The following is a 21892-nucleotide window of genomic DNA, read 5'->3' on the forward strand; positions in this document are numbered from 1 at the left end:
CGGCAGAAGAAAGCACAATGATCTGGTAAACAGGAAGTGCAGAGACATGGCTTAAATTTTCATGGGAGGAGCGAAGAGTTCAAGGCATAAGTTTAGCATAAATTGAGGCACAAGGCGGGGTTATCCAATGGATCAGACAGGGTGCTGTCCATCATTTCTGGTAGCTCAGCCAGACACAGCAGAGATCCCAGGTTCAAGTCTAGGCCCTGACATAAAGTAGGTATAATTGTTTGCAGGGCCAAGATACAACAAAGAACATTGTCTGAAAACATAGCATACTTGTGTTCCTAGAGGCCACAGGGGATGCCCTTGATGTTAGAGTTTGTCATTATTGGGATAGCTAATGGCTCCATAGCTAACGCAAAAAGAAGTGGAGATAACGCAAAAGAAGTGGAGATAACGGGCAGCCCTGGCGAGTACCCCTCCATCTGGACAAAATGGAAGGTTTGAAATCTTTTATTGAGACCTGAGCCATTGGGGTATTGTAAAGAGCTCTCATCAAGAAAAAGAGACCAAAACCCAGGTTTTGTTAAAACACAAAACAAATAATACCACAAGAGGCTATCAAACACATTATGCAAATCCAGGGATAATAACATAATCTACTTCTTGGAGGGAGAGTTCCAGTTAGTCCAAACCACCAAAAATAGTGCTAGGGTTTGAAAAATTTGGTCCAAGATCTGGCACCTCTATCAAAGCCAGACTGATCATCATAAATCTATTAGTCTAAAAAGGAGTTAAGGCGAAGAGCAAGGATTTTGGTAATCCTTTTCAAATCGCAGTTTTTAAAGAAATTAGTCAGTAGTTCTAAACATCAGAAGCATCTTTATCAGGCTTCGGAATAACACTAATATAGGCTGATTTTCATCATATGGGACAGAACCTCCTTCCCTCAAATAGCTAAAGTAAAATATCATATGGGGGTGTAAGCAGGCTGAAAATTGTTTGTAATAGCTATTGGGAAGCCCATCAGGGCCTGGAGCTTTGTGCAAAGAAAGGGTTTTAAGAACTTTTTGGAGTTTATCTTGCATGATAGGTCAGTCCAAAAGTTCCTGGTGAGAGGTAAAAAGTAGCATCTTCCATGCCCCGTAATTTCAGTTATAATAACAATGGCCAATCACGAGGGGAGTTAAACTACATATCTGAAAATATGTAATATTAGTTTGCATGTAAGCAAATGGTCCTATGCTAATTTTGGTCTTCTGTCTGCAGTGGGAGATTGTGTCAGCCTTCAGACAAGCACAAAGAAAAGTAAACTCTGCGGCCATAGTAGTGGCGGGAATGCAAGTTCTTTTCCAAGAGAAGTCAGATGTCATTGAAGATATAAATCTTTACTTTGGAAGTTTCAGTAAACGTACAGCACGGGCAAAGAAGACTGGAGATGCACTAATCGGAAGGTTTGTATTACTGACTACTGCTTGTTAAGCCTACAATGCTGCACAGTGTCCTCTGCCTCCTCCCTCCAAATCAGTGTCCTTTGCCTCCTCCTTCCCTTTCCGCTGATATCAGTGTCCTCTGCCCCATTCACAACAACTCCCACACAAGCATAAATGTGCCTACCTATTTCTGCACATAGATGAGAGAGAGGACACCGCTCAGGACGGAGGGTGGAAGCTGCCGAAGTTGACTTTTCATATTAACAAGCAAGTGATTGGTTGCTAGGACTTCCCTGTGTCCTAGCAACCAGTCATCTGCCGGTTAACTTAAAAAGTTAACTTGCCAGCTTCTGCCCTACTTCCTGGGCTGTACTGCCTTCCGATCTTCATGATGCCATAAGAGAGAAGAGCTGGAAGAATCAACCCCTAAGTGGTAGGGGGTTGGCAAAGCAGGGACCTGTTCATAATCTATCTGTCATCTGCTCACAGTCGACAGGTAGATTGCGACCAACAGGTTGCTTGCCCCTGAATTTAGACTATATCTATCATTAATAAGATAGGTATGGTCAAAATGAAAGTTTATTTTATTTTTCCTTGATAAGCTATTTACTTTTTGCTTAGGGTTTATTTTTCTGATACATCTTTTTAATTATGGAATTCATATTGGCTTTACATGGTCATATTTTGTGATATTACACCATACAATTACATCTTGGAATTTGCCTTTAATTACATCATCTCCAGCTTTAAAACAACCTCATCCCTCACCCCCTTAAAGTGGATGTAAACCCCATTTCATGAAATTTGACCTGGGCACATATATCTGTGGTATTTACTTATCTCTGTCCAAACCAAATCCCTAAGTCCCGTGTCTTTCTGCTTTCTCTGTTATCAGCATGAAAACTTCTGACAAGTTCTCTGACACAGAAGATAAAAGCAGCTGGAAATTTGTGTCAGGGGAGGGTGCATAGAGATAGACTAGCAGAGAGCTTGTCTATTCACAGCACAGCTGTCAGAAGCATCTAGCACTCCTGCTCCTCATTCCAGCATCCTGGTTTTGGCTATAGTACTCTCCTTGTCTGTCTGTCCACCTGCAAGCTGATTAGTGGGGTCAGTCTCTGGGTCGAAACCAAACCGGTAATAAGCCAGCCTTGCTCTGCTATTTACTGAACTCAGCCTGCCTTTTACCTGGACTGTCATAGAACCACTCTGCTTGTCTGCTAACCGCAAGTCCCTTTTTGCTTTGTTTAGTTTGCGCCTGCCCTGGCGTGGTGGCCAGGCACTATAGTATTGTGTATAAGACCTGTACTGGTAAGCCTGCTTGCCTTATGGGAAAGGGGGCTGCTATAGGTGCAGAACACACTAGCCAGCTATAGTATCTGACCACCTGTGTTTGGGAAGACATGACAACAGGTCTGCATATTTCTGTTTATGTGGATGGGGGGGGGGGGGTGCCTTTCCTCCAATCAGCTGTTACACAGTGTATGCCAAGACTACACACCCAGTGCTGGAACAGGAAGAAAAAATTCTAACACAATGTTCACATTTTAAATAATGTGGAAAGCTGAAGACAGCAGATATACAAATAAAACGTATGTAGGGAGATTCATTTTTATCTCTGTGTATCATCTGAGGCTGTTCACTTCAATGGTTATATGTGAGGGTTTACATCCACTTTAACCCCCTTTTAATATCAGTATCTAAAATGTATAAAATTTTCAAGTAATGACACTCTTTTTTAAATAAAATAACTAGCAAACACAATGGACCACAAATTACCTAACTATGTTGGGAGAGTGGATTATGACATGCACATACACATAGCAATGCTTGGTGATTAATGATGGTGACACAAATTGTACCTACTGTTCTGTCCAGGCAGTGGAATGAGGAGACATTGGGTGAAGCTTGCAGAATGGTCCTGGATGAGATCTCTCTTGATCCTGCAGCTCCTGGTGGAAAGGTGGAATATAGGAGAACACTGACTGTTAGTTTTCTCTTCAAGTTTTATCTGGAGGTGCTATATACTCTAAGATCAGAGGTAAGTACTGTATCCTAATGGTACAGGGTATTTCTCTGAATAGGATCGGTTTTACGAACAGCTTCTTTATAAGTACTTATTTAGGCATTTATGTTTAAATTACATGGTCATAAAAATAAAAAAAAACGGGTATTTGTGGTTTTCAGGATATTGTGTGGAAGCTACTGAATCTAAAATACTTCTTATTGTTAGTGGAGGCAATAACATGCAAAAAAGAGGCGATTTATACAAGAATTAAAGCATTCATGTTTTAATTAAAAATGTATGCAGGCCTGGCTATGAAAGATGTTTACGTGCCTACTTAGGTTTAAATTCTTTAAACCTGATATTTCAGCTTGTGTGTAAGATGTCATATGTCCAGTACCAGCGCTACCGCTAGGTAAACTAGGCAGCCACCCAGGACACACTGCCACCTAGGGCGCAGCCATGGCCGCTGGTTTCCCTACTCTCCACCAGCTTCCTAACACTCCCCTGGCTTCCCCACACAAACCGCCCATTTTTCCCACCAGGGCCGCCATCAGGGGGGGTCTGCCCATACACATGTAGAGGGCCTGGGTGTTCCCAGGGGCCTGAGCCCCAACCAACCAGTAGTTTCTGGGTCCGAACCCCCCCCCCCCCCCTCCAGACCTTCCTGTCCAAATTATTAGTCAGTGTCCCTGCTGCCACTGCCACACCTCTCAGCAACAGTGCAGGCTGTGCTGCATTCAGAACTGTTCTTGTATGTACAGCGGCTGACAGCATCCACTGCCACCCACTGTTCTCAGTGCTAGGGTTTGATTGCTAGGACCGCTCATCTTCTAGCAATCAATCACATTTATGCGCCTCCACCAGGCGTTAGAATTCAGAGGAGAAAGAGGAAGTTCCTCCTCCAAACCAATTCGGACCCAGTGCCCAGCCTTCCAGTTTCCACCTGTCCTGTAGCTGACTCCTGCAATAAGAAGCATCAGATCCTGAAGTAAGCTGGGGTCTTCACAATATTCCCTCCTCCCCTTCCACTACCCTAACTATTCTCTTAAATCTCTTCTGGTTTTGCATTTGCAGACTTTTTTTATGCAAGTAGCTGGCATTGCCTAGGGCGAAATTAGTCTAGCACCGGCCCTGCATATGTCACCTGAAGTCTGACAGTTGTCACCATGCAAATTGCCTGATTTCACATTCAGATTCCCAATTACTAAAAGTGCGTAACCTTGTCAAACAGAAGTTTTAGTTAAAAGATTTATAAGCTTTTAGCAGTTCTAGAGTTGGATGACAATAAAAGATTAGGTAGTTGACATTAAAACACTTCTCAAACTTTAGGTAGTCTTTGAACCCTGAGACTCAAGCCAAAGTGTTAGGCCTAAAGTATGTAAAGCTGAAGTAAACATTCACATTTAAAAAAAAAATATCACCACGCTCCTTCAATAGCTTCAGGTGTTCCACAACCCCAAACCAGCTTAACCATGACTGGTTCTCATTAAATTGTTATGATGAATTTACTATAAAAATGTATTTGTCAGGCCTACCTCTACATAAACCACTGCTTGAGAATCAGTTATGATAAACACTACTGTCTGTAATTTCATCTTCTATTTGAAAGGATAAGGAATTATTTGGAAACCACATATACTGTACGTACTGTGAGGGATTAGCTCGGTGGTAGGCGTATGGGTGACCCCTTTGGGGGTGCGTTTTCACAGAGATAGCCGATTAGAGGTTGAAAAACAAGACTGATTTATTCATGCAATTTACTTAACACAATTGCAAGCATCAAAACAGCCAAAATAAAATAAAAGACAAAATAAATCCTTGCCTCTGTGGGCGGCTACCTTCTCACAGCTGGAACCTACCTAAGAAGTCTTTCCAACCTACTGTTGGGCCGACACTGCTGATCCTACAGCAGACACTCAAATGTCCATTTGTTTGCTTTTCACACAGCACAAACATTGTCCATTGAACATGTCCCTTTGTTTTCTTTCACACAGCACATGTTCATTTATAACAGGATCCTTTACTCTTCAGATTCTTCACATGGAACACAGTTCATTTAACAGGTCCCTTTACTCTTCACACTCTTCACATGGAACACTTTGTCTTCTCACCTTTGAGACGTCTTCACTCGTGGTTACCCTCCTTAGCTTCACATCGCTTTAGGGGGTCTTCTCCCATGCTCACCAGCTTGTCGGGAGGCACACATCCGACTGTCCCCCTCTCCCAGCCCACACGGCGACAGGCGGCAGCAGTCCTTCTCCCATGCCCACACGGCGTCGGGAGGTACACGTATGTCTGTCCTCCTCTCCCAGCCTACACGGCGACAGGAGGCAGCACTCAATAGATTTTCTCTGGACAAATTATAGAGTCCTTGATCTCCTCATTCTGAACAGCTGAATGGTTTTCAACTTCCTGCTGGCTCTCTCTGCAGCCAACACCCTATAGTATCAGTGAACTTTCAAAGCAGGTGGGAATGTGTCTCCTCTCAGTGACTACATTCCCAGATTTACCTGACTTCCTGTCACATACCCCCCCCTCTTGTTTCAACCCTAGGGTTGGGACACATATTTCCAGGCACGCATGTGTCAGGCACTGCTGACTCACTGATAAGCCTCCTATTATCCTCAAGCTTCCGGATGAAACTGTTTTGTCATCTTCATTGACAGATTTCTCATAAATGCCACACAGTTTGTCTCTCATCTCATATACACATTCTTCAACTGCATTTTTGGCATCATTTTGCTCCTTCTCGTTTCTGTCATCTTCATTGACAGCTTTCTCATAAATGTCAGACAGCTTGTCTCTCATAACCGTCTGTCCAATCCACCATGGAGGACCGTGATCCATAGGCAACTCAATTGGGCTAGTCTTAATGTCTTCAACATTCTTAAGACGCCTCTCTCTGCAATCCATAAATGTTTTCCACAAAACTTTGAGAACCTTTGCTTCACTAAGCTTTGTTCCAAGTAGGGACTCTTGACATCCCTCTGTGACTTGAGTTGCCTCTCCATACATCTGTACACAATCATTGACTTTTTGTTGTAAAAGGGAATGATCTTCCTTCTTGAGCTTTGCTTGCTCTAAGATGCTGTGCAGAGGATTTTCCAATTGAGACAACAGGCTGTCACACATTTCTTCAAAGTGACCCCTGTTCCTTTTCCCAGAGATATCAATATCATTCACCAAACATTTCATATTCATAGGCAGATCGGAAGCATTTGCACTCATCAACTTCTTAAACTTTTCGCCCTCCTGAGCGAGTCGCAGTAAAGGCCTACTATTTGATTTGATATTCAGTTTATATTTCTTGCCAAACTCTTCACAGAAGTAGTCAACCAGAACATCATCAACTTTCCTTACACCAACATAGGGGTTAAAGGCAACAACACAGTTGAACCCAGCGATCTGGGTGGTATCCATTATAGACCTCCTCTCTGCATCAGTGAAGAAGCATGGAACTGCAACACATTCTTTTACAGGTTTCTTCAATGCACTTTCTGCTGAACTATTTGACCGCTCAAGGTCACCTAGTTCTTTTTCTCTATCTGAATTCCACATGGAATGCATCTCAAGATCACGATCAAACTTCTGCCACCCGTCTTTCACCAGTTCCATTTTGGAAACACTCCCTGAAAGGCACTTATTCATTTGCTTCACGTTTTCACCAACAGCCTTAGTTTTCCCCACTAGGTTTTCAGCCTGAACTGAGAAATCATCACATTTCTTACTCAGCTCCTTTGTTTGCTGAAGCTCTAATGATACATTTTCCAATGCTTGAAGTTTTTGAAGGAACGGTTTATTCCAAAGGGGTGATTCAAGCCACATGTCATCACATTTCTGAGGCTCACTCAGGACAGACCCCAAAACACTGATCCTTTTAAAAACTGCATCAGGCACACTATCCCCTCTTTGGGACAGATCCTCTGTTGCCTGGAATTCCTCTTCCAGTTCCTGCAACGGAATCTTCATCTCTTCTACTTGCTGTTCTAAGGCTCGCTTAGACTTTTCTAGCTCCTGAACTCTTTTCACAACATCATCCTTGGAGCTGACCAATTCTTCCATTTCTGTACGCAGCTGTTTGTTAACACTTTCTAGTTCAGCCTTACACTCTAGAGCTTCCTCCAAAGAGTGAGCCAAGAACAGGGCTTTGCTCTCGTTATCACGCGCCTCCGTTTCTGCACGTGCGCGTTCTTCTGCATATTTTGCAGACACATTCTTCTCTTCACCAAGCATCTGATCAAACTTCTTTTTCACATCTTCAACACACTGTAATGAACCAACGCTTTCTTCCATGCGTTTTTTCATAACCGCTATCTGAGCTTGCAATGTTGCGACTTGCTCTGATAGGTTTTTCTTTGCTTCCGCCTCCTCTTTTAATTGTTCCAGGAAGCTATTTTTCTCATCTTCCATTTGTTTGAGCTTTGTGCTAAAACTCAGCCTTTGACACCTCTCTTCCTGTAAGAGTTCCTGCGTGTCTTGCAGCTGCGATTCCAAGATAGAAAAATCTTCCGCAATTTCTCTAGATTTGCTGTCTGCTTGAGAAAGCTGATTTGTAACATTGTCCAACTCAACCTGCAGTCGGTTTGCCTTCTCTGACAGCTTAGCACACAATCGGTCACCTTCTGACACCTTGACTTGCGATTCCAGAAGCTGTGCCTCTACTTTTTCCCTCTTATGTTCACAATCTTCTTTTCCCTGCATAAGAGCCTTCACCTCATTGGCTAGCATCTGGGAATAAGAATGTAATTCTGCCACACAGGCTTCTTTCTCCTTTAACTGCTGCTGGACACGTTGGGCTTCCCCTTTCCAACTTTCACAGTCCGCACGCCATTCATTTACCACATTGCTTAAAGTAGTGAGCTCATACACAGTACTCAGTAATTTAGCCTCTCTTTCACTTTTCTCTTTGTCGTTGAGAGACAATGTCGCTTTCAGAGCAACATTCTGTTCCTGCGACTCCTGCAGGTCTATTTTTGTAACTTCCAAACACTGAAGACTTTTTTCCAGCTGATTACGCAACTCCAACATATCAGCCATACTTTGCTTCTGCAAAGTCTGAATTTCACTTTCCTTTTCCATGAGGATGGTATCTTTCTCCATTATAGTCTCTCTGCGTTTTTGCAACTCGACCAAAAGAAGAGCAGTGGATTCTTCCCACTGTAACACATGAGACTTGAGTAGTTCATTCATTTCCTGCAAGTTTCTATGCTCCATTTTAAGCAATTCCAAGGCTTGTTCCTTTTCTTCCATTTTCCGTTGCAAGGCATCCAACTCAGCCCTGCACACATACTCGGTTTCCTCCAAACCGATGGCCTCCATTGGCTGCTGGCGTCTCTGTTTCCAGCCTGCCATGCTCTCTTGATGAGCCTTTTGTTGAGCTGCAAAGCTCTGCTGAAAATCCGCATTTGCCTGCTGTTGAGCTGCATTTGCTTGCTGTTGAGCTGCATTTGATATAATCAGATGTTTCAACATCTCCTCCATTTTGAGTTTACTTTTCATCTGAGCACACTGCGTCTCCATAGCGGTTTCATCAGTGTTGCTAGGGACAACAACCTTCCTCTTTAGTAGACTCTCTTTAGGCATGGATGGGGCTGGTTCAGACGGCAACATCCCCTCCATCCATAGAATCCGGTCTCTCATTTCATCTATCTTTGCATTCTTCAGGCGTTTTGAACGCCCCATCTTCAATAACTCCACAAACAAATTTTTCACAGTCCAGCAAAAATTTTTCAGACCACTGTCTCTTTAACACATGTAGTTTTTCTCTCTCTCTTGCAAGATCTCTTTTCCTGCACACACAGTTTGTGCAGTCACTTGCACCAGACACAACAAAGTTCATCAAATAATTTTGAGACCGCTGTCTCTTTAAAACACTTTTTTTTTTCTGTCAGGATCTTCTCTCCTGCACACATAGATTGTGCAATCTCATGCACCAGATAAAGTTCATCAAACATTTGCACTTCCTTGCAGGGATCTCTGCTTATGCCCACTGCATACCTCCACCATATGTGAGGGATTAGCTCGGTGGTAGGCGTATGGGTGACCCCTTTGGGGGTGCGTTTTCACAGAGATAGCCGATTAGAGGTTGAAAAACAAGACTGATTTATTCATGCAATTTACTTAACACAATTGCAAGCATCAAAACAGCCAAAATAAAATAAAAGACAAAATAAATCCTTGCCTCTGTGGGCGGCTACCTTCTCACAGCTGGAACCTACCTAAGAAGTCTTTCCAACCTACTGTTGGGCCGACACTGCTGATCCTACAGCAGACACTCAAATGTCCATTTGTTTGCTTTTCACACAGCACAAACATTGTCCATTGAACATGTCCCTTTGTTTTCTTTCACACAGCACATGTTCATTTATAACAGGATCCTTTACTCTTCAGATTCTTCACATGGAACACAGTTCATTTAACAGGTCCCTTTACTCTTCACACTCTTCACATGGAACACTTTGTCTTCTCACCTTTGAGACGTCTTCACTCGTGGTTACCCTCCTTAGCTTCACATCGCTTTAGGGGGTCTTCTCCCATGCTCACCAGCTTGTCGGGAGGCACACATCCGACTGTCCCCCTCTCCCAGCCCACACGGCGACAGGCGGCAGCAGTCCTTCTCCCATGCCCACACGGCGTCGGGAGGTACACGTATGTCTGTCCTCCTCTCCCAGCCTACACGGCGACAGGAGGCAGCACTCAATAGATTTTCTCTGGACAAATTATAGAGTCCTTGATCTCCTCATTCTGAACAGCTGAATGGTTTTCAACTTCCTGCTGGCTCTCTCTGCAGCCAACACCCTATAGTATCAGTGAACTTTCAAAGCAGGTGGGAATGTGTCTCCTCTCAGTGACTACATTCCCAGATTTACCTGACTTCCTGTCACAGTACATACTTGATGTGATGGGTATTTGAAATAAGTATACACACTTAGGAGTTACTTAAAATGGAACTTAACTCCAGGAATCAACTTTATGTACATGGGCCCATCAAAACGCCCCCCCCCCAGGGTATTTTTCTGTATTTCCCTGCAGTTCTGCCCCCAGCTGCCATTCTCGCTCGGCATAAATTATACGACCTGCTCCCAATGCCATCTGGGATGTGGGGCAGAATGGCAGTGGGGTGGATTTGCATTGCTCCATCAGGGGCCATGCTGCCTAATTCCATAAGTATCAACTGGCTGAGGAGACCAAGATGGTGGCACACAACACCGACTTTGACAGCAGATCATTGCAGGATAACTCTGGGTCTACTGGGGAAGCGAGTGTGTTTTTTGAAGAGCACCCAGCAAAACCAGTAAGGGTGGATGGGTTGAGAGAAATAGTAGGAGATTGAAGTTCCTCTTTAAGACCTACTATGCAATTACAATATTGCAAAATTGTAAATAGGTAACATTTCAATATCTGATACATACAAAGTAAAATGCTTATGTTCATATCCTAACTCATATATGTGTCTTTTTTTCCACAGCTTAATGTGAATGGTTATAACCATCCTATGGAAATATCGCTGAACAACAGTGTTAAAAATGGCAATAACCAGGGTACAATACTGAAGACTATACAGAGATACCAAGTCAGTAAACTGGCAATCCCTGTTATATTTTGCTTTTTTTTTTGTCTGTTACCACAACACAGCATGTTAAAAAAAAGAACTAGCAAACATACCTAGTTTTATGTTCTATCTAGGACAAAACAATTCACCAGCCTCCTCAGGATCCTGTTGGCCATCCTATCATGCACCGCACAGCCATGATGCAAGTGTCCGGTGAAGCAATATACTGCGATGATATGCCCTTCATCGATGGAGAGCTTTTTATGGCTTTGGTGACTAGTTCTAGAGCTCATGCAAGAATCATGTCAGTAAACTGAATTTCACTCTATTATTTTTACAATATAATCACATGGAATGGAATGATGTACAGTATATTTCTGCGTTTGCTATGGCTTGTTTGAAATGGCAACTTCAACAGTAAATGTATGTTGGATATACTGTAACAGTATATTAAATAGCAATTAAGCATACATGCGTACATACATACACAGGCTCTGCTTCTGCTTTGACATGCAGTGTTGGGGGTAACTAGTTACAAAGTAACTAATTACAGTAACTACATTACTTTTTTTGGTAACTAAGTAAAGTAACTAGTTACAATACTAATATTGGTAACTACACTACTTTACTAGGCTATAGGAAGTAACTACACTACTTTACTAGGCTATAGGAACGCGCTTTCCTGCGTTACCCAAGCCGTGCGATACAATCGTTATTTCGAAGAATAGAGAGGGATGAATTTTATGACTTTTTGTTGCACTTTATGTTTTATTCTGTTTTTTCAGGTTTTGTTCTCATGTTTCCCAAAGCCTGTGTTTATACAATAAACTCTATGTAGAAAGAGAGTCATGTATCTTCTTCTACACGGTCAATTAAGAAAGAGGAAAGTAAAGTAATAGGTAGTGAAGTTACTTTTCAAATGCAGTAACTAGTAAAGTAATCTCATTACAATTTACAGAAGTAACTAGTAACTAGTAACTAGTTACATTTTTTGAGTAACTACCCCAACACTGTTGACATGTTACACAATGGATGTGCCTCACTGTTCCATCTAACAATCTAAGGCTGGCCATACATGGTTAGAATCCGATTCGAACCATTAATGGGAAGACTGGATGTACCAAGTTGATCGATCAGCTTGGGTACAACCAGCCTGCCGGATTCGCTTGTGATAATCGCAAGTGTCTGCTATAGCCGCTAGCAATTAATCACTGTCTTCTCCTGGCAGCAACGGCTTCTCCTGCCCCCCGCCAGGAAAACATGATTGCTGAGACTCCTGTCAGCACTGTCTGTGGTAATAGGGGGATTGTGAGAATTTCTTTCCTGCAATCCATGGTTGCAGGAAAGAAACATCGCACTGTCTATGGCCAGCCCTAAATTTATGACATCCCACTCATTGAGCACAATGTACTCTGAATATGGATGATACCTTATCACAGCAGCTATGAGGCGAGTTTTGGAGGCCACTCTAAATATCTCTATATTTAATACAATATAAACATATAGAAGATTAAGCTTGTAAAAATGGAAAGGTAATTATTTTTTTTAAGAAAAGTATTCTAATAACAAATGAAAATATGTGCTCCTTCAAGCGAGGACAAGGTGAAAGCAAACATTACAGTAATACTTTGGCAGTGATAGGAAACCTTGGTATATACAACATACATATAGTATTATTTATCCAATATATTTTTGTTATCGGATTTGTAACAAGCTGTCCTTACAATCCATACACTGACTTTCACTCACTCAACGAATGAAATTCAAAATACTAACATCATACAAAAGCCATCCACAACTCTGCCCCAAGCTACATCACCAACCTCATCTCCAAATATCACTCTAGCCATCTTCGCTGCTACGCTCAAGACCTTCTGCTCTCTGGTCTCCATATCACCTCTTCCATGCTCTCTTCCAGGGCCTCTCCCACCCTCTCTACTCCAGTTTATCCAGCTATCCCCTACTCTGTCCACCTTTAAACAATTATTGAAAACTCATCCCTCAGTGAAGGCTACCTTGCATCCACCAAAAAACTGTATGTTTACTTTCTCCATCAAATTGCCCCTCCCTTTAGATTGTTAGCCTCTAGGCACAGGGCCTCCTGCATTGAATTGCATTGTATCTGTACTGCCTTCCTAATTTTGTAAAGTGCTGTGCAAGCTATTGGTGTTATATAAATCTTGTATAATGGTACTAATCACAATATTAATAGTATATTAGTTACTACTAGTTTATTTTCTATGTTAATTTTAGATCCTTAGATCCAACTGAAGCAAAAAGCATGCAAGGTGTTTGTGATGTTATCACTGCAAAAGATGTTCCAGGAGCGAATGAATTTTCTTATCATGCTTGGCCTGACAGGTTATTGGCAGATCATGAGGTACAGTATATAAGTGAAAGTTGGGAGGAATGTGTCAAAGCTTTCATTAGAATTCTTCCAACAGCAGTTTTGTAGTAGATCCTTGTGATCTAGACCTTGCTGCAGTATTACACCACCATTATGTCATGTTTAATAGCTGTAGCTTTAAGTGATACTTCACATAGCCTAAAAATCTATAAAGAGTCAACTTCTTATATATGGTGAAGCTGGTTGATATCAGTGCTTTTTTTCAGTGGGAATGCAGAGGAGCGCAGTTCTGGCACCTCCAGCACTGACTGTATGTAATGGCAAGCATAGGTGTGCGCAGCCTATTGCATTAGGGTGTGCACCCCAAAGTTTAAATACACATGCATGTGTTTGCCTACATGTACATGGCCCCGATACATTACTCTCCCTGCTGGCAAAGTGAAATAGAGCAGAGCAGGTCCGAGGGAGATCTTTCCCATCTCCTCACTGGCAAACAGAGCGATAATGCTATGTGCCCTAGGTGATTAGGGTGTGCCCAGGCACATCCGGCACACCCTGTGCGCACGCCTATGATGGCAAGGGGTGCTGGGGTGTGCTGCAAGGTCTATTGATGCTGGCTGCTGGGTGATCTATTCTAACTGGAGGGGATCTATTTTTACAGGGGGGGGTCTATTGTTGCTGGCGGAGACCTATTGTTGCTGGGTGGTCAGCTATTGCTGGGAGAGATCTAATGTTGAGAGAGGTCTATTGTTGCTGGCTGCTGGAGAGTCCATTGATGGTGACTGTGGGGAGATCTGTTGTTGCTGCCAGGAGTCTATTGTTGCTGGGGGATTTATTTTTGCTACTGGAGGGGAATATTTGTTTTGGGTGGTCCATTGTTGTTGGGGGGGGCGGTTTATTGTTGCTGGAGGAGGCTCTATTGTTACTGGCTGCAGGGGATCTACTGTAATTTTCTGCTTTTTGTGTTTTCATGAACAAATTCCATACACATTACCTGTTACCACAAAGAGTCAGCCTCCTCCTGGGACTCTGCTTCCCGCCAAAGACACTCTGTCACATGTTTCCCCTCAGACTTATATCCGATCCCAGGGTGCATTGCGGCAAACTCCGCCCACTGAGACAGCTACAAGCCCTGGTGCGCTATTAGCCAGGTTTCCTCCACTGTCCAATAAGAACCCTCATTGTATACAGTGGGGAGACTCCCCAGATTCAACAGACCCCACCTGGAAACATATGACTGCCTAACCTAATGATCAGGCCCCCCTGATAAGCAGAGATACTTTTCCTAGCACCTACCTAAGAGGGTGCTACATCCACCCCCCACCAAAAATGAGCCATGTCCCCATTGGTTCTGAGGCAGCCACCTCCTACAAAAATCTGCCAAAAAATCAGGAGTATCCCACAAACTTGGAAAAGGGGGAGAAGGGAAAGAAACAAATGTATAAATAAATTAAGTGCAAAAAATATAATGACATCTCTGTTTTGTACACATATACAAATTTTTAGGTGCATGAAAAGATGCACCCCCCACCAAACAAACTCCGTTTGGTGAGGTCTGAACAAATATACACATTCTGACTATCTATCTCTACTGTGCGCCCACCTGTAGAGGAAAATTAAAAGTTAGTCACACTTCACATATAGCCAACACATGACTATATACCTGAACAGTTGAGTGAGAAGACCCTCTCCGCACCGGCGACCTTCTCATTCCAGTCCCTGTCTCCTCTGCTATCCAGTGCTTGCCACGCCGGGTCCAAGTTCCTTCATCTCTGAGGGATCTGTACCCTAACACTGGCTACCTAGCTACAGAGTCCTTTGGAGATATAAATGCAACATATTCCTGCTGCCACTCACGATCATCTCTCCTTGCAAAGAAATGGGGCAAACCACTGGAGCCTGAGTGGTCTGCTGTCCTGCTGAGTCAGGGAAATGTAAGGGGTCTTTCCAGAGCACCCCCCACCAAACTTCCTGGATGCACCGCCCATCAGTGTGACGGCCACCCGTTTTCTCCAGTTCAGTCCCTCTTTTTTTCTGGTTGAGAATTCTGGAAATCTTTCCAGGTAAATATTTGTAATCCAGGCGATCTTGGCCCGTTGGCCCAAGGGATCTGTTAGAATGAATTCCTCTTGAGGACCCTGGCCTGATGGCCCAAGGGGTCTGCAGAACAGAAGTAACAACTCAACTGGAACATTAACTTTGAACTTCAGCATTATATTTTTCATAGTGATGGCTAGCCAGACTTGCTTGTTCAGTTTTATATGTAGAGAGTGACTTTTAAATATAATACTCTGAGTGGGGGACATTGACAAGGGCTCCTTGGATGTGCCGCACTCAGATGGACCAAGCCTGGCCCGACCCGTCTGGACGACGAACTTCCACCCGGTCAATATAGATAGATCATCCATATAGCCACTGTGTCTTTACTGCATCATATTTTTCCTTGAGGTCAGTCCTGGGTGAGTACCAAAAGGGCTTGGGGACAAAGAGGAAATCACAAATGGCTTCATCACACCAGAAATCCCTCTTTGCTTCAATGTTCAACATGACCTCCCTGGGAGCGTATGGATAATCATAGCCATACTCCATAGCTACTTCACGCTGCATCTATCGCTGCATTCTTGAAAGCCTGGTGAGGGTTTTCCTGTTACCTCTCCCAGGTAGTGAAAAGGGGGTCTCCTCTCTCCTGATTATGGAGCTATAGGCTTCATTCTGATCCCGAGCCCGGGCATAGTTCATGGGCAGCATTAAATCTGGGACCCTTTTTGAGTAGGCGTCACAGAACCCCAAGTTTTGGGCCAGCTCCCCTCTGTCATTTGATTCTTTAGTCTCCTTATCAGGCACAGTAATAGCGTCGAGACCGGGTGAACCGCTCCCTGCTTCAGAACCCCAGTCCACTTCGGTTTCGTCTTCCAACCTCCAATCATCAATTCCCTCCTCAATGGATCTGTATTTGTATCAGAAGCTGGGAGATCCCACATTAATGACCCCAGGCCTCTTCCTCACAACTAAGACTGGCTAGTGAGGCCTTGATGGCCATGGGCCATTTTTGCTGAGAGGTAGGAACAGGGGCAGACCTTGTCTCTGCTGCGGTGGATTTTGGTGCATCATCTGTCTGGCCATCTCCTGGCCTGATGAACTGGCATGCACCCTCTTCCCAGTGACGGAGCCCCCCGTATTGACAAAGCTGGACCACTGTCAGACTGCATGGTCTTCAACTCCATCAGCACTCGACTCCCCCCGACTCCCAAGCCACACACATCTGCCTGGGCCGGCCTTCCCTCCTCTCCACCCGCAGCAGCAGATAGCCGCATGGGTGCGTGATTCTCGCACACTGAGGACCTACCGTGCCAAGCTACTCCAAGCCTCCTCCCGTGCACAGCGCAAGTCCTCTCTCGGTAACCATCCCTATGCCTGTGTCCCATACGAAGGTTTGGCTCGGCTTCACGGTCTGCTCCTGGATCTGCCCAGCAGGTTCTCCGTGAGTGGGTGAAGCGATCATGGATGCGCTCCTCTCCAAACAACTCCATGATGCTCCTTGCATGTGTCTTCCTCTCAGCCACACCCGAAAGGGGGGGTATTGTATGGACTCCCCTAGTCACTCCTGGTTGGCTGGTTTCGACAGATGTCTCCACCCATACTCCTTGTTTGGCGGTGGCTCCTCCTGCTGGGCAGTTCTTTCTGGATCGCGCTTTCCTGCGCGGTACAGCAACCCTTCCTATGCCATTCTCTCTCTCTCTAGCCCACAAGGAAGTTACTGCAAAGCGTATGCTCAACAGACATGCATCCACTGTTCTTACTTGTAGCAGGGCCCCAGCTGTGCCCCTCTCTCCCGGAGCCAGCTGTCCCTCTTTGCCAGGCAAGAGAATTGTCCCGCTGTCACATGCACGGTCAACAGTCCTCTCCCCAACACATGTACATGTAAGGCCCAGCATACTGTCTCAGAAGATAGGCCCACTGCCCCTCCTGGCATGGCCGACTGCAATCTTCACAGTATCACTGCAATTGCTGTATAGAACAAATGTCCGCTGTCATATGCACGGTCAACATCAGTCCATATAGCTTACACACACACTTGGCCCCTGGCAACCTGCTCCATATGCCCCTGGCCGCCATTTTCTTCATCCCCACCTGGACCTTTTTCTGTTAAGCAGCTACAGCTTTTATTCACTGACATAGATCTCTTCCCTACTCTCCAATACTTGATAGCAGAGTACATCTCATAACTGAAGTGGAAGGTTCCTGCCATTTTGCAGTATTGACTGGAACATTTCCGTTGCCACGGGCAACCTTCCATGTGCACACCAATCTTCATCCCACTCTCCCTGTCTCCTGCAAAGCTGACCTCACACTTGGCTTGAGTTTTGGAATAAAGTCCCGGACACGAAAATGGAGATTTTGAACTTTTTTGGCCGTTGCCGTTGGCAACTGACCCAGTAACCCAGGGTGAAATCCCAGACGAGCCCCCAAATGTAGCACAATTCCCAGACGTTTTTCTGGATATGGGTCCCCCTGGGTTACCGCTAGCAACAACAGCAGATTTAAGCATGTTCTCCAAGTGTGAGCACTGAGACAGTAACCAGTCCAGTATCTTTGGGTTTTTTGTATTTATGTGGTAACTTGGGTGGGAGAAGGGATGAGTGGGATACTCCTGGAACTAAACTAGGCACATTTGGCAGAGACTCTTGAATATCGCTGTTTGGCGCTGACTTGACGCTGGCTGAATGCCTATCAACGCTGACTTGACGCTGGTTAATGCTGACCGGATTCCTGTTCACGCTGAATTAACTTGGGACTGCTTTCTGACTAAAGAAGTCCTCTTCTAGTTCCCCTAAGCAGTCCTGCTGAGGAAGCCACTTAAATACACTGCTGCACTGCTGAACACTTCAGGGCCCGCACCGGCGCCCCCTTTCTCTCTCTTATCTTTAGGGCTTAGATACTGGCACCACCTTTCTAAGCCACTACTACTGGCTAGCTGGCTCCCGGATTCCTTTGACCTTCTGGAGTGGTCCCTTCTCCCTGGTAGACCCCTGGGCAGTTTCGAGTACTCACAACACTGTTTTTCCAGGAAACTTTTGCCCAGCAGCTCCACTCGGTCCACAGCACTCTGGATCCTTCCTGTAGCCCAGCGCAGCCTCCGGTCCTCTAGGCCGACCGCCCAGGACACCCTCGCTTGTTCGGACAGGAGGAGAGACAGTCATCAGCCTCCTCCTTGGACTCTGCTTCCCGCCAAAGACACTCTGTCACATACTTCCCTCAGACTTATATCCAATCCCAGGGTGCATTGCGGCAAACTCTGCCCACTGAGAACGCTATAAGCCCTGGTGCGCTATTGGCCAGGTTTCTTCCACTGTCCAATAAGAGCCCTCATTAGATACAGTGAGGAGACTCCAAAGACTCAACAGACACACCTGGAAACATATGACAGCCTAACTGAATGATCAGGCCCCCCTGAAAAGCAGACAGGGCCAATATATACTTTTCCTAGCACCTACCTAGGAGGGTACTACATATAGATAATAAAATACTTTGTGTATTTGAATTGTACCTTCACTCCAACAGTTTTTAGATGTGTGTTAATAGGATGATCTTGATTAGAGTGTGTGTCAGCTAAGATAAGGTTGTGTGTCAGCCAAATCATTGAAAATAAGGCACTCCCTATGTGGCTCAAATTGTCAATAGATGTTAAACAAGCAGCCATGAAAAAAAAAAATGCTGCTGTTCCCAAGCTCCCAGCACAGACTAACTAGGTCATATGATCTTTGGCTATCAATCAATAATGGTAAGTAAAAAGCTGCCCTCTTGTACAGTATATACAGTAGCTATGAATACATCATACAGATTGATTACAATTAAAGTATATCTTACATTTTATTTATTTTTTGGAGGGTTAGGGTGGAGATTGGTAAAACATGCTGGTGAGAGATTGTGAAAAATAAAGTTTGAAAATGTAATAAAAATTATAATTTAAAAAAAAAAAAAAACATGATGGTAACCAAGACAGTTAGAGAGTGAATCTCCCCAGGCAATAAAAACCTGACCGGTTTGTCATTCGTTCCATACTCTGTCCACTTATAGTTTAGGGTGACCTCTTACAATGTGTTTTTTAAAAAAAAAAAAAAAATGTTAAAAATGGCTAGCTGTCCCCCTTAATAAAGCTGCCTATAGGAAGCATATATAACTTGCCTGTCTTTATTTCAAGGTACTGTGTGTTGGTTACATAGTTTGCGCAGTGGTTGCGGATACACCAGAGCATGCCAAAAAAGCAGCTAAAAAGGTGAAGATCATCTATGAAGATATAGAACCTGTGATACTCACTATAGAGGTAGGAGGTTTTCTACAGCATTTTAAGTACAGACAATACCATTGGTGTTTTAATCAATACTTGCAATACTGTATTACAAGAAAATAAAATACAAGCATAATAACATACTGGTCCATAGGCACAAAATAATATTTAGAGCAGATGCACTTATCTCAGAAGCTCACAGTCATGGAATTTTAAGCCCCGTACACATGATCAGATTATGGAACGATCTGTCGTCCGTTTTTTGTGGCATGCTAGTCTGATGTGGAAAGTGAAGAGGTTATTTTCATAAGAATTTTCCCGTATGACAGAATTCTACTTCAGAAGTGATGTCATGTGTGGATTGATGTGTATGTGTTCTTTCATCTCTTAGCATGCCTAGTCTTGCTCTTAAGATTTTTTCCCGTCTAAATCTGTACTAATGAGATGAAAATCAGATGTTGTTTTGGCAGACGGCAAATATTATATAGCCTGCACATCAGGATTTTTTCAGCCGAAAAGTCGGCTGTCGAAAGCGCCATACTAACAATCCGAAAAGCGACAGATCGGTCGTTGGACGAATTTTCCATACAGATTTTCTTATCGTGTGTACGGGCCTTTAGATTTACCATGGCTACTGCAGTGAAATCCCAATTAAATCCAAATAGACTAGACATGAGCACTTCGGCTCCATGCACACTACCTTATTTTTAAGCTCCTAGCAGCTACTTTGAGCATTTTTTTTTGCCCCTAGAAGCAAATAGTGTTATCCTATGTGTCCATGCACATTATTGTAGCTAGTGTTTTTCAAGCTATGGCTATCAGGAAGAAAAAAGCAGACCACTCCTAAAAGCTCCTAAATGCTGTTTAATAAACTGCCACTAAACAAAACGAAGGGGCAGGGCCACCTTGGCTGCGGCCGGCGATCATCATGATTGACAATAGATCTACACCGGGGGAACATTGTTTTTGTTTTTTCTTTTGTTTTTTGTAAATAAAGGTCTTGTCTAAAACTGTGTGCTTTTTTATTTATTTTTTTGGTGAATGAGTAGGGTTACAATGTACCCCATACTCATTCACATGGGGGAAGGGGCTGAGATCTGGGGGCCTCCATGTTAAAGGGGGCTTTCTAGATTCTAATAATTCATCCCCATACCCCCACAACCACCAGACCAGTTGGTGGGGAAGAGGCCCTTGTCCTCATCAATGTGAATGATGACAATTCCCCCATGTTGAGGGCATGTGGCCTGGTATAATTAAGGAGGAGAGGGCTCACTTGCCCCCCCCCCCTTCCTGGTTTACCTGGCCGCATCCCTAGATCAGGATCTGGTATGGATTTCGGGGGGATCGATCCCACTCCATTTTTAAAATCATTTTGGCATAGGGTTCCCCTTAAAATTCATACCAGACCCAAAGGGCCTGGTTTAGATTTGGGAGAGGCCCTAACGCTGTCTTTTTTTTCTTGCAATTGTTTAGTTTACATTTAGCTGTCAGTGGGGAACCCTGCAGACAGGTGATGAGTCATCCGTTAGAACGCAGCAGTTGATATGGACAACTCTGACTTGGCCTCACCAGGTTAATTGTGGAAGCAGACACACTGCTTTAACCATACTGCCACTTGTATGGAAGAATTAAGTCCTATTGCTCTCTCTAGCAGTAGACTTGTTGCAACTACTTTATCTTCAGGACACTCTTTAGCATCCCTTTGATTGACACCCGTCCACTGACTCTTCCACAGAAGGGATGGCCCTCTCAGAACAGGCCCCACGACAGATCTGTACTCACTGTAAGCAGAATCAGTCCCTCTCCAGTGTCTCCCTTTCAGTTAGCTCTGCAGGACATCTGGGTTCAGCTCCTCTCTGACTCTCTGGCTCTCAGGTCGACCACCTGAGGCTCCCTCCGGGACCCCGCTCTCCAGCTGAAAGACACCGAGCACATGTGCCCTTGGCATTTATACAGTATCCCAGCATGCACCGAGGCATTTTACTCTGCCAACCACCAGGGCTGTATTAAACACCTGTGCACTCATTTGTCAGGTTTCTTCCCACTGTCCAATTGTACTCCCTATTGGACCAGTGTGAAACACTTCCGACAAACTGAGCTGCACCATATAAATTTACCTGGCAATCTCTCTGGTAAGCAGAAAAGATCTAACAACTATATTCTCTCTTCTAGCACCTACCTAGGAGGGTGCTACACATATACAGTATACTCTCAAGTATATTGTACATCTCCCATACTGTACCAGAGACTTCTGTCCATAAAGTGTATGTAAATGCAAAAATATTTTTGAATAGCTCGGGGAAGGGTTAGTTCCTCTTTT

The 21892-nt window shown here is 44.1% G+C and overlaps 1 protein-coding gene across 2 annotated transcripts in view; it reads left to right on the forward strand.

The window, feature by feature from the left end:
- LOC309557969 (aldehyde oxidase-like) overlaps positions 1-21892 on the forward strand; it is a 196987-nt gene that overhangs the window by 53150 nt on the left and 121945 nt on the right. For both annotated transcript variants that reach the window (XM_082260857.1, XM_082260858.1), the window contains 6 exons: positions 1213-1397; positions 3255-3417; positions 10853-10957; positions 11071-11240; positions 13190-13316; positions 19486-19608. In XM_082260857.1, the coding sequence (XP_082116983.1) occupies positions 1213-1397; positions 3255-3417; positions 10853-10957; positions 11071-11240; positions 13190-13316; positions 19486-19608 (873 nt within the window). The remainder of the gene's footprint in view (positions 1-1212; positions 1398-3254; positions 3418-10852; positions 10958-11070; positions 11241-13189; positions 13317-19485; positions 19609-21892) is intronic.

Source organism: Pelophylax lessonae (assembly GCF_965119305.1).
Source record: "Pelophylax lessonae genome assembly, chromosome: 6".
Classification (NCBI taxonomy): domain Eukaryota; kingdom Metazoa; phylum Chordata; class Amphibia; order Anura; family Ranidae; genus Pelophylax; species Pelophylax lessonae.